Genomic DNA, 12735 nt, shown 5'->3' with positions numbered 1-12735 from the left:
CGGCGAACATACTGCGTCCTTCATGTAGGTCTTCTCCAGTGCCTTCCAGATCTCCTCATCATTGTAGCTATTGAAGGGGTCTAAGTTGTATCTGTAGGCGCACACACACACACACACACACACACACACACACACACACACACACACACACACACACACACACATTATCACAGTTGATAAGTCAGTGACTAACCCACCACAGTGAGAACAGTGGGTGTTTTTATGTAAACCATGGACTGTAAAAAGTATTGGACGAAGCTTCCAGGCCTGAGAAGTGAAGCCAACGTGGAAGTTCCCTAAACCTGCATTCTACGTAATTTCCAGCAGGGGCCACTGGTTGCAAAAAGAAGTCAGTTTCCATAGAAGTCTATGGGAAAATGATCCTACTTCTAACTTGACTAACTACTTCACTAAACATTATCATATTGAGTTTATTGCCTCAATCGCTACTTTCAAGTCCTCTTCAATACAACATGATGTTCATTTTATGAATTATGGTCCCATTTATTTTATCCTCCGATAAAGTGGGGGAAGCTTTAGTGGCGTGGCTACACAACAACCTGTCAATCAATATAGAGGCTTAGCAATGTGTATCCATTGCAATAAGTACATTAAAATAGCTGTCAACTTGTTTTGGGTGTTGTCCATGTTTTCGTCTTAAACGGAATTCCCACTGTATGTTTTCACTTCATTAAAGTTAATTGGAACACTTATACACAATTGATAATCTGCAACCATAGCATTTAGCTTAGCGCACTGCCATTGGAACCAATAACAACACTGGCTTGGCCGCGTCATCCTCCCCAGCTCAACCCTCTTGTCAATAATCGTCACATCCGGTTGGAAAAAACCAAGATGGCGGCGATTGTACCGACTAACTGGAGGCTTTAAAACAGCAGTCCACAAACCAATGGGTGATGCTACATGCTACGCCCATTGTTTCTATAGTTTATAGTGTAAACATAGAGCTCTGTGGAGTTAGGGGTTAGCTATAGTTACCGGACTGTTCCAATAAATAGCACAGGATCCTGGGGGATGATAGACAATTTGCTGCGCAGATCCTGCAGACCAATGCCCATAATGTCCACGCCATCTATCAGGATGGTTCCTGCTGCTGGCTCCACCAGCCTGAACAGAGCCACGCCTAAAGAGGACTTCCCTGCAGTCAAAAAGCAAAGAGGACATAAGAATAGTAACCTTAATGTTTTACAGAGGTACATTTTCCCTCAGCACCGTATAGTCATGGCTTAACAAAACAACACCCTAATCCCAGTAAATTCTTTCATTTACATATTTAAATCCAAAGATGCTGCTGCAACACAGAGCCATCAACATTTGTATTAGATACATTGAGCAATATAGACTATAGGTTTTGTGATTTACTGTATGTATGTATGTTTACTATGTAATATGACATATTTAAATTAGGGCTGTCAATCAATTAAAAAAAATTAATATAATTAATTACATACTTTGTAATTAATTAATCGAAATTAATCGCATACATAATTAACGGTGCCTGAACCGATACTTTTTAAGAAAGTAAAAAAAGAAAAGAAAACAAAGGGTACTAAACAACAGTTGGTGACATTAAAGAACGGCTTGTTTATTGCTAAGGCCATATGGTCAAAATTAAATGATTTAATAATAATGTATAACAATAACAATAACTTATTTCACTAGTAAATTGCTGTTTAACGACAAAAACAACCATCAGGTGGGAAAAGGACATTTACAATAACTTAAAATGCACCACGAGGCTGTAGTTTACCAGTTTCATTGAACGCACCGTCTGTGTTGTTTTTCCGATGGCTAAAACACAGTCAAACTTTACACCGTTTAGCGTTAGCTGTCAGCATTTTAACCGTTTTTAATCCAGCTACAAGCTAGCAGTAGGCTAACGTCAGCTGCTGTTGAGTATAGTGTTAACTAGCTAGCGGTAGGCTAACGTTAGCTGCTGTCGAGTATAGTGTTAACTAGCTAGCGGTAGACTAACGTTAGCTGCTGTCGAGTATAGTGTTAACTAGCTAGCGGTAGGCTAACGTTAGCTGCTGTTGAGTATAATGTTAACTAGCTAGTCTTCAGAGCACCAGAGAGAAGAGCAGACATATCAGTGGCTCCAGATTTCGGTAGCCAGGGTTGGCAGGAAGAAGATTTTTACAAGTAAATGTTCCGATTAATGATCCAGACAGCACATTCTCGTCTCCCTCCCTTTACAGTCCAATGGTGGCTAGAACGGCTGGAATGGATTCATCTGCGTTATTTTCTTTAATGCGTTATTCTTTCTCAGATTAATTAATCGAAATTAACGCGTTATTTTGACAGCCCTAATTTAAATGTCAAATTGTGTGTGTTTAGGACTGTTCAAGATTCCACTCTATGATAATTAGTAATAGGTTCTTCAATCAATCAATCAATCAATCAATCCATCAATCAATCAATCATCTATATTTATCTTGACATTTTCTTGACAAACCAAACTTAAGCTGTATGATATACAAAGTTATGATTAAAAAGAGCTGGAGTCAGTGTCCTACCAGAGCCTGTCCTTCCCACAATGCCCAGCTTCTCTCCAGCTCGGATGAGAAAATTGAGCCCATTCAGGACAATGGGTGTATTCTCTCTGTACCTCATCTTATAGTCCTGGAAGGTGATGGTTCCACTCTTTGGCCAGTCCTTTGGGACCTGAGCCTCCTTTATGTGTCTGGGAGCCTCAGGCTTACAATCCTGTACACAATCAATAACAACAGATGTGTCATATGATAATTTACTGCATAGTGGAAGCACAAATTGCTTTAGCATTTGCCCTTCTTGAGTTTAAAGGACAGTTTCAAGACGACCAGGACAGATGGATGGAGCCAAACAACCTGTGTATCAGTAGTACCCGAGATCAGTCTTGGTCTTGAAACCGGTCTTGGTCTCTGGTCTTGATCTTCTTGACTCGGTCTCACCCTGCCTGGGTCTTGGTCTTGACATGGTCTCAAGCCCTCAAAGTCTCGATACACTCTGGTCTTGGTGATGGTCTCGGTTTAGGACGTCTTGACTACAACACTGCTGTGTATAAACAATCATTATTTTTTACGGCAGAGAAGTCTAGAGACTGACCGTGATGTATTCCTGCAGCCGCTCCACCGAGTTGAATCTGGCCTCCACCTCCGTCGACTGCCTCACTACGTACTGAAGCATGCCTGTCAGCTGGACAACACATAAACAGTCTGTAACACACACATGTTGCAGTCGCTTGCAATGGGTCTTTACAAAAAATTAGGGCTGTCAAACGATAATTTTTTTCTTAATCGCGATTAATTGCTGAATTTCTATAGATAATCGTGATAAATCGCATGTTTTATCACATGATTAAATTCTATTGTTTTGCATTTCAGAACTGTTTTTAAGTACATATTATCAATGGTAAGCAATTCTTACCAGTGTATCTTGATTGGGAATCAAATGAATGCAAAGAAAGTGACTTTATGAAGTTGATTTTAAGATTTGTATTTGTTTATTATTTATTTACTGTAAACAAAAGAAAAATGTGTGAATTTGTCATTATTGCATAACTCAGAACATGCCAACCGTAGTATGTCTTTAAGACCCGAGACTTCTACGATGCTGACAGATCTGCAGTTAGTTGTCACCCATTTTGCAAGAGCTGTAGTAATTAACGCGTTATGCTCGGCCCTTAATCGCATCGCGATTAAGGGCTGACAGCCCTACAAAAAATAAAACAAATGTTCGTTGTTTGCCAGTCCAAATGTACCTGTGTGGTGTAGGATAAGGCCAAGCCTTTCAAAGCCGGATTGATGAGGTCGTTACTGCTGAGCACTACGAACAGAGACACCAACAAGGACATGGTCGCGGCCATGAAGTCCAGCCAGAAGGAGAGCCAACGTGTCCCGGAGTTAAACAGCAAAAAGTAGTTGGAGTTGATGTCATTCAGTGACTTGAACCTACAACATGATAGAGGACATGCAAGGGTTTGTTAACATTGCACTGCCTAAACACAACGATCGATAGTTACGTTATTGTAACTCCAGATTCTATGAGTATAGGCGTAGCCCTCTAAGCCACGCTATTGGGTTTATCCCTTCGCGCATGCGCAGTCGTGAAGATTTTCTTTCTTCAACTACGTCCGCAAATACTGTATATAAACAGAGCGGACCCGTTGCTCTGCTCCCAACATAAGCTTTTTCTTCAGCTAATGTAACTGGAGCAGGTGGCCCGAATCTTAGAGGGCTACGCCTATACTCATAGAATCTGGAGTTACAATAACGTAACTATCGTTCTATTTCGTATAGGCTTCGCCCTCTAAGCCTCGCTATTGGGTTAGGGCGAAGCTGATGTAGTCAATGCCACCTGCGACCCAGAGCCCACAAGTGGAACATAGACTAAACGTTTTGTATCAGATAAGCCGTTATCTTGATAGCGGAGCCTGCCATGGTAATGACTCGGCCTTGCTGGCTGTAAGCCCAAGCCGTGAGTGCAGGCATGCATGATTGGTGAGGGTAGTACATGATTGATAATTACGGGACGCCCGTGTTCCTCCCAGCCACCCAGAGTGGGGGGGGGGGGCAGGCAGTAGCCTACACATGCAGAGAGGAAGTATCAGGATCGGTAATAACAAGGCCACCGCGTTACACCCAGCACTCAATGCAGGTGGGGTGAGGAAGCAGGAAAACACACATGCAGGGCGCATAATTCGTGATTGTAGGCGTGCATAATAGTGACATAATATATATACATGTATATAATATATAGGCCTATATATAGTACATATATATACATATACCTGCACATATATGTGGGACACCGCTCTCCTCCCGGCACCCGGCAGCAGACAGAACACACATATGACGGGGCATCATCCGTCGTTGAAAGAGGATAGAACCAAGTGTGTTATAGGCCTGGGTGATAGCCTCGCACAGCCAGTGAGACAGATGCTGTTTTGACAGGGCCGCTCCTTGGGAGTGTTCCCTATAGTGTACAAACAGCTGCTGTGCCCGCCGTGCGTACAGCGTACTGTGATAACGCACGCACCGGGCACAATTGGTGGAAACCCTGGAGGGAAAAAACCCTCGACCGAAAGGAATTTCTTAAAATTGTTGGTGTGAAGAGGGGTTAGGCCGTAGGGTGGTTGCGCTCTCGTCCCCTCTAATGGAGAGACAGGACGGCGAAACTGTGAGTGCACATAAGTCGCTCACCATCCTGGCTGACGTCAAGGCAAGGAGAAGCGCCGTTTTTTGAGACAGCAACCTGAGAGAGGCTTGTGTCAAGGGCTTTGACTGTGGACGGAGCCAAGTCGTTATCCACCAATGTTTGGAGATAAGTCAACACAAGAGGCAGGGGACATGATATGGGGTCTGTTTCCCTCTCCGTGCACCAGCGCTGGAAAGCGGACCAACGCGCCGCGTAACACGCTGTTGTGGAGGGGGCTCTCACGCTCTGAATAGTGCGCACCACGGCAGGAGGCAAACCTAACCTCTGCAGGCGTTCCCGCTCAGCAGCCAGCTCCACAGTCGCTGGTTATCACTGGGGGGGGGGAGATATCACGCCGTCCAGCTGTGACAGGGCGTCCTCGCGCCACGGCAATTGCCAGGGGGGACCCGCCAGCAGCTGAACAAGCGTCGGGAACCAGGATGCGCCAGTGCGCTCCGGTGCCACCAAGATGACCGACAGATTCTCCTCCTGGATGCGTTCCAGGAGGAGAATCAGAGGAATCAGAGGGACTGGGGGAAAAGCGTATAGGAGGGTTCTGGGCCTGGGATGGTGGGAGAAGCGTCCACGCCGAGGGGTGGATTGTCCTGTGTGCTCAAGGAAAAACACAGAGCGCACTGTGTGTTTTCTCGTGAGGCGAACAGATCCACCTTCGCTAGACCGAACCTGCTCCACAGCTTCTGAACAATAGTGGGATTCAATTTCCACTCGTTGTGAGAGGGCCCTCCCCTCGACGTTGTAAACAGCCTTGAGGGACAGCAGATGACTGTGTGCCCACAGCAGAAGGCTCCTGGCTATTTCTAATAGCCGGGCCGAGCATACGCCGCCTTCGCGATTTATGAACGCTGCTGCTGTAACATTGTCTGTCTGTAGCCTAAGACAACATGCCTTCCCGCTACCACTGGGGCGAAGTGCTTTAAAACCTTCAGCATCGTGGACAGCTCCAGGCAGTTTATGTGCCAGTAAGAGATGCATCCGTGCACGCCGTCACGTATGATGTCACTTTGCCCAGGGGAACCCCAGCTGACAAGGTCCTGGGGTTCCCCCAATATGACAGGTCTGACTGCAGAGAAGGAGGGATGGTCAGCATTCGCCCTTTTTGTCGTGGCGTATGGGGTCGACACGCTGGCGGAGGAACCACCTCTGGATTTTTCTCATGTGGAGAAGCCCCAGGGGGACCACCATGTAGCCCGTGGGCATCATGCCCAGAAGGCGCATTACGGACAGCGCTGACACCTTAGCGCGTGGTGGTGCGCGACAGGAGAGAGATCAGCGCGCCTCGCGCTGACAGCCTGGCTCTCATGACAATCGAGTTTATGTCCACGCCCAGATAAACTATCGATTGTGTGGGAACCAGTGAGCTTTTCTGCCAGTTTATGGCGAAGCCCAGCGTCTGCAGGTGCCGCAGAACTGCCACAGTGTGCAGCACCGACTTTTCCCGAGAGGGAGCCAGGATGAGCAAATCGGCCAGATAAAACAGGACTCTGACGCCTTTTTTCCGCAACGGCTGAAGTGCCGTCTCCATGCACTTGGAAAATGTGCGGGGGGCCAGTGAGTAACCACATGGTAGTCGGTTGTACTGAAAATGGACCCCTTGGAAAAGAAGCGCAGGAATCTCCTGTGTCTGGGAATGATTTGGATGTGAAAGTATGCGTCTTTCAGATCCACAGATGTAAATCATTCTTGGTGGCGCACACATTCCAACACATGTCTGATGGTCAGCATGTGGAATGGACGCTCCATGACAGTAGCTCCCCTAGCGCTGTCATCGTGGCATCTGGCTCTGCCTGGGATGACACGGTTGTCTCCAATACGCCCACGAAGCGAGGCGGGGGGGAGGCGAGCTGTAGTGTATAGCCCCGTGTTATCAGCTTTGACATCCATGAGTCCATGTGTGTCAGCCTGATCCATGCTACGCTGTGCTCTGAGAGCGGCCGCGCACATGTCTGTGTGTTGTTTACGGACATGGTCAGCAAGGAGCGCAGAGCCCATTCTGCCGCTGGGCAAGACGTGAGATTGTGACGCCTAGCCCATGGAGGGCTCTGTCGAAAAGGCCGGTCACCACCGTGAAAGGCGGGAGCGGTCACCGGGTCATTATCTTCCTCGTCCTGCTGGCATGGCCGGGGGGAGAGGGATGATAGTGAATGAGCGTTCGCTCCCGCTGTCTGCATAGTGAGAGAGCGGTGGAGCTCCGCGTGCAGCTGTGGGCTGGTGTGCGCTTGTGTGGGGAACGACTGTCCTGTTGTCAGCGCACTGTTCAATGGGAACAGGGGCTGCTTGGCTGAGGGAAAACTGCTCTTTAGATGGTTGTGGGAGGCCCTTAAAAGGGCCGTTGTGTTTCCAGCTCTCAACTGTATGTGGACAGACGTTTCCCGCCAGATGTTTCGCTGGCTCCACAGTCTGCCACGCCATGACTCCCAGAGTAGGCTAATGGCCATGGCGGAGACGGCGGAGGCTAGCAAAGCTATATTGTTCTGTGCTGCAAGACCCTGGGCAGCACACTGGTGTGACCGGTCAGTGACTTGACCACATACCTGATCCATGGGGCGAAGGAGGCGTAGGCTTACGGTGGCCGAAAAAAGTGGCCTTCGGAAGCAGGATGGATGCCAGGCTCTGCTCCAGCGGGGGGACCGAAGGGAAGCCCGCTTCTGTGTCGCCTTGAACCCGGATAAATGGGGCGTAGCGAAAGACAGGAGCCTTCAGTTTCCCGGGCTGGGAGAGCGCCACAAACGGCCGAAGCTCCGTGAAGCGCGGCCAGAGTGGGGCCCATGAGGAGGGCGGCTCCTGAGCGTAAACATCCCCGCTCAAGAGGCCGCGAGCGGGGGCTGGAAGCTCAGCCGGGAGCGCTATGCCTCTCTGGTCTGCCGCCTTTTTGATGATCTCCGGCAGATCCAAAAAGAGAGGGTGGAGCCGCCTGAGGCAGAGGGGAAGACCACCGGAGCGGTGCCCTTGGCCATTCCGAAGATGGGGAGAGCCGCAATGGGAGGCCATCGATCCCCGTTTCGAGGTCCAGTTCTCCCAGGGGGGAGGAGGGACAGCCGGTAACGGAGGCGTTATCCGAAAGGATCGAGCCATCAGACTCGTGCTCGTCGATAAAGCCTTCCTCCAGCGGATCCAGGGTGTTGACGGATTGCCGTCTGTCTGCCCAGCTGCCATCCCCTTCCCCACTAGCCTGACACTCCAGAAAAGCTTCCGCCCGCAAATAAGCTCTTTAGATGGCAGGCGGATGCAGAACTGGCAGGAGGCGTCGGGGGTGAGAGCCTGACACTCCAGAAAGCTTCCCCCGCCAGTTAAGCTCTTTAGATGGCAGGTGGATGCAGAACTGGCAAGAGGCGTAAGCGGCGCCAAGGCAGGTCTCACAGCGGGGATGGAGGTCCGGCGGCAGGATGCAGCTAGTCCGGCAGGTGGGGCAGAGGTGAACACCGCTGGAAGTCAAGCTTGTCTTCATACTGCTAGCTTGAAGAAAAAGTGGGAGCAGAGCAACGGGTCCGCTCTGTTTATATACAGTATTTGCGGACGTAGTTGAAGCCCGAGCGGTACGCAAGGGCGGGAAAGAAAATCTTCACGACTGCGCATGCGCATAGGGATAAACCCAATAGCGTGGCTTAGAAGGCGAAGCCTATACGAAATAGAACTGTAAAACTGTTTCTAATGCAGACCAGGATCTGAGCCACTGCAGCTAAAACAACCTGCTGCTTTTGCACTGCATGGATGGAAAGCAGAGCAGAACATTCTCAGCGAGCCTGAAATGTCAGCAAACAAAAAGCAAAGTATTATAGTATAGAGTATTTTATGTTAAGGAACTCTGGTATCTTACAGTTTAATGTGGCTATCTTCTATGTTGTAGGCATGGATGGTGCTAAGACCCTGCAGAGTAGAGGTGGTGAGAGAGATGCAAGGAGAGCGACTGATGTTCTCCATCTTCTTCATCTGACGGATACTCCTCTGGAATATACTGCAGATGAATCAAAACTGATATTCAGTATACCTCAGACATCTCTTTTGAAATAAATTTAAATATATTTTATAGGCATCTTATGCTTTTATTTCGACAGAAACAGAGAGAAAAGAAGGGAAGACATGTAGCAAAGGGCCCAGGGCCGGACTCAAACCTGGCCACTGCGATTAAGACTGAGCCTTAAAGGAGAATTTCAACACGTAGCTCTGTTGTTTGTAAATGTGGAGTGCTGTCAGTAGCAAGAAAAACAAAACCAATCGGTTCTGCCTACACCGTGTTATCCCCCTGCTAGAGTTAGCACCCAACAGGCTTAAACAGGGCAAGTTTTAAACGTGTTTTTAGCCTCTAAACATGTTCAAAATGTCATTACAAGTGTCTACCCATGTAAAGTGATTCCTTCCGAGGAACACAGCGAATCTGATTGCAATAGATGTGACAGACATAAAAGTTGTGTTAATCCATACCTCTGTTTATTTCCTGTTTTCCGGTGAAGTCCACACTAGTGGAACTCATACAATACAGGCTGTAACCTGACACCACAGCTGAGCCAGCAGAGCTGCAGTTCAAGAGTTCAAGAGCTAACGTGCATGAGCATAGGTACCTAAGCAACAGTGGGCTCTTGAACTTTTGACCTGCTGCAGAAGACCGCTCTGCTCAGATTCGCTGTGTTCCTCGGAAGGAATCACTTTACATGGGTAGACACTTGTAATGACATTTTGAACATGTTTAGAGGCTAAAAACAAGTTTAAAACTTGCCCTGTTTAAGCCTGTTGGGTGCTAACTCTAGCAGGGGGATAACACGGTGTAGGCAGCACCGATTGTTTTTGTTTTTCTCGCTACTGACAGCACTCCACATTTCCAAACAACAGAGCTACGTGTTGAAATCGACCGGAATTCTCCTTTAATGGTACACACCCTACCCAGTGAGCTATGTGGGCGGCGCCTACTTTAAGACGTGCAACAATTTCAATAAAAATCTAAATAATTGCAAATGACATGAATGTTACTAAATTCACTAAATGTATAATTAGCAGATACCAGATTATGAATAACGATTGTTATTTCCAATAGTCCCTGAAGAAATCTATTTTCATCATGTTAAGACTTAACAGGTATCAACTCACAAGAGGATGAGGGTGAACAAAGCTCCCATAACAACCACAGCTACCAGCATGGCGGGGAAGACAGCTGAGATCATGATAATGGTGAAGGTGACCAGGAGACAAAACTGAAAGAAAGGGTCCATGTTTTGGGGAAGCGCAATGTCCACCTCCTCTTGATCTTTGGAGAAGCGGTTGAGAATGCGGCCTGTTGGCGTCGTGTCAAAGAAACTCATGGGACTGGAGAAAATCTGAAAAAAGAAAACTATAGAGCTTCTACCAGGTCTGAAAGAAGTAATCCTTTTTAAACCCCAACCAAATTGTTATATGGTTAGATTTTTTTTAATTCATCATATTCAATTTATCATATTTAATTTACTCACAATGAGTAAATATGGTTATCTATGTTTGATAGTATATAGATGGCTGGGGGTCAGCCATTCAACAGTACCTTTGTGAACATGGTGTCGTGGAGTTTACAGGATGCTTTCAAGGTGACCCAAGTGAAGAAGAAGCATTTGATGACGGCAAGTATCACCATGACAACACCCATCACGCCATAAATAAGTTGGTAGAAGTGCAGGTCTGGGTTTGCTGAGATGTCGCCCTGGTTTGAAGTTGTCCCATTGGATGACTGGGAAAACACAGAGAACATATCAGAATCAGAAGCACAATACTCTATTGATCCCCTCAGGGAAATTATTTAGTTGCAGTTGCTCACAGTCACATTCAAGGTAAAATAAGAGTAAGAAAAGAGCAAGTCAATTAGTATATACAGTAAATAAGTAACATATCTACAATAAGACATAAATAATAAAAGTGTTAAGTATTTACAGACATAAATAAAAAGTAGAAGTAAGTCAGATTAGGTTGAAAAGATTGTTTCAATGAATTGCACGAATTCTATTGTAGTGCAGTGTACAGTATGAATACAAGTAGCAGCAGTGAATAAATAACACTTTTGTTCATGTAGCTGATAACTATTGCAGGAATTATTGTACATAATTGTCCAAGAATATTGAGATGTGGTGTGGGGATGCGTGCTGTGAGACCAATTTTAACTCGTAGCGTGTGAGGGATATATGATGTTAAACGAGATGAGGACCAGAGAGATCATTTATCAACACATTACATTTTATATCTACAGAAATTATTTCTTATCCTATTGTGAATAGTGTGCAGATATGTGGAAATAACACATACTTCATCATAAAATACATCTGCTCGTGTGACTAGTCAATACACTGTTGTGGATCACAGTATACGTAAGTCAATGTATAATGACTGTTTAAAGAGGCAATCTGTGTGTTGCAATGTCCATTTATGTGAGGTTACTATGAGAGTAAGTACCGGGTAATATAAACACATTAGAAACTCAAATGTCTGATTTGGATCCATGCCAGTTCATTGCAAAAGAGAACAAATGTGAGATGACAAGAGGTTCTCTTGCATTGCAATTGCAAATTTGGTAAGACGTGTCGGACTTTCAGGAGCTCCACACAGTCTGATGAGAAAGCGGCAGCCTGCTGGGCTCTATACCCAGGACAAAGTCACTGTTTCTGGGTTACTGGACTACTGGGGCTCGGGGCTCCGCGAGCTCAGCAGAGCTGGCTGGCTGCCAGCTGCCGGCATAATTATCGTATATTTACAGTTTGAATTTCATCACGCCACTTATATTACAGCTACCCCAAGGTCTTACAAAGCTAACGCTTGTGTCCAATTTCAATTTACTGCATTTTTGTGAATAGGAGGGGTTTCGTTAGCTGCTAGTGTCCATTCAATCCTATGGGTAGCTAAAGATCGCGGCTAGCTAGCTACACTTTCGGCATAACTATAATATATTTACACTTTGAATTTCGTCACGTCACTTATATTACAGCTACCATAAGGTCTCACAAAGCTACAGCTTGTGTCTGATTTCAATTTAATGTATTCTTGTGAATGTGAGGGGTTTCGTTAGCTGCTAGTGTCCCTTCAATCCTATGGGTAAAGATCGCGGCTAGCTGCAGGCCCTGGAGCTCCATCAGGGCCTCGGCATTTGGTAGTCCAGTAACCCAGGAACAGAGATGGGAAGTAACGAAGTACAAATACTTTTTACTTTTACTCCTTACATTTTAATATGAATATCGGTACTTTCTACTCCTTACATTTTACAAAATTGGCTCGTTACTTTAGTTTTGTACAAGAGGTCGTCATGTCGGAGAATAGCACAGACATGGGCCTCACCGCGAACGGGCGGACGCGACACACGGAGCAAAAAGAAAAAGAGACTAGCTGTCCGGAGGATAATCAGTTGAGATGGTGTGTGTGTGTCCTTAAGAACTGTAAGTCGTATAACTTATGTTGTCAGTTCATTTAAGCCTGTTGTTGTATTGGTCTATAGCTCTTGCAAATTTAAAGTAAGTTAGCTAGTGATTTTGTTGTTTGTGTTCTTCACCTGTTACCTAGGTTGTAAGTTGTCTC

General features: G+C 46.3%; 1 protein-coding gene across 2 annotated transcripts in view; it reads right to left on the bottom strand.

The window, feature by feature from the left end:
- The window catches only part of LOC116056913 (multidrug resistance-associated protein 9-like), a 36975-nt gene that overhangs the window by 1978 nt on the left and 22262 nt on the right, over window positions 1-12735 (bottom strand). The window contains exons 21-28 of one of the 2 annotated variants that reach the window (XR_004896792.1): window positions 10724-10906; window positions 10297-10523; window positions 9032-9169; window positions 3761-3950; window positions 3106-3195; window positions 2630-2727; window positions 1000-1159; window positions 13-91 (exon numbers count right to left, since the gene is read on the bottom strand). Coding sequence is in view for 1 of the 2 variants with exons in the window: in XM_031309337.2 (XP_031165197.2) it covers window positions 13-91; window positions 1000-1159; window positions 2538-2727; window positions 3106-3195; window positions 3761-3950; window positions 9032-9169; window positions 10297-10523; window positions 10724-10906 (1257 nt within the window). In the remaining variant the exon portion in view is untranslated. Of the gene's footprint in view, window positions 1-12; window positions 92-999; window positions 1160-2537; window positions 2728-3105; window positions 3196-3760; window positions 3951-9031; window positions 9170-10296; window positions 10524-10723; window positions 10907-12735 lie in introns of both variants that reach the window. The other variant, XM_031309337.2, reaches the window with a different exon arrangement.

The sequence above is a fragment of the Sander lucioperca genome, chromosome 3 (assembly GCF_008315115.2).
Source record: "Sander lucioperca isolate FBNREF2018 chromosome 3, SLUC_FBN_1.2, whole genome shotgun sequence".
Lineage (NCBI taxonomy): Eukaryota > Metazoa > Chordata > Actinopteri > Perciformes > Percidae > Sander > Sander lucioperca.
This window is presented reverse-complemented; position numbering and strand designations above follow the sequence as displayed.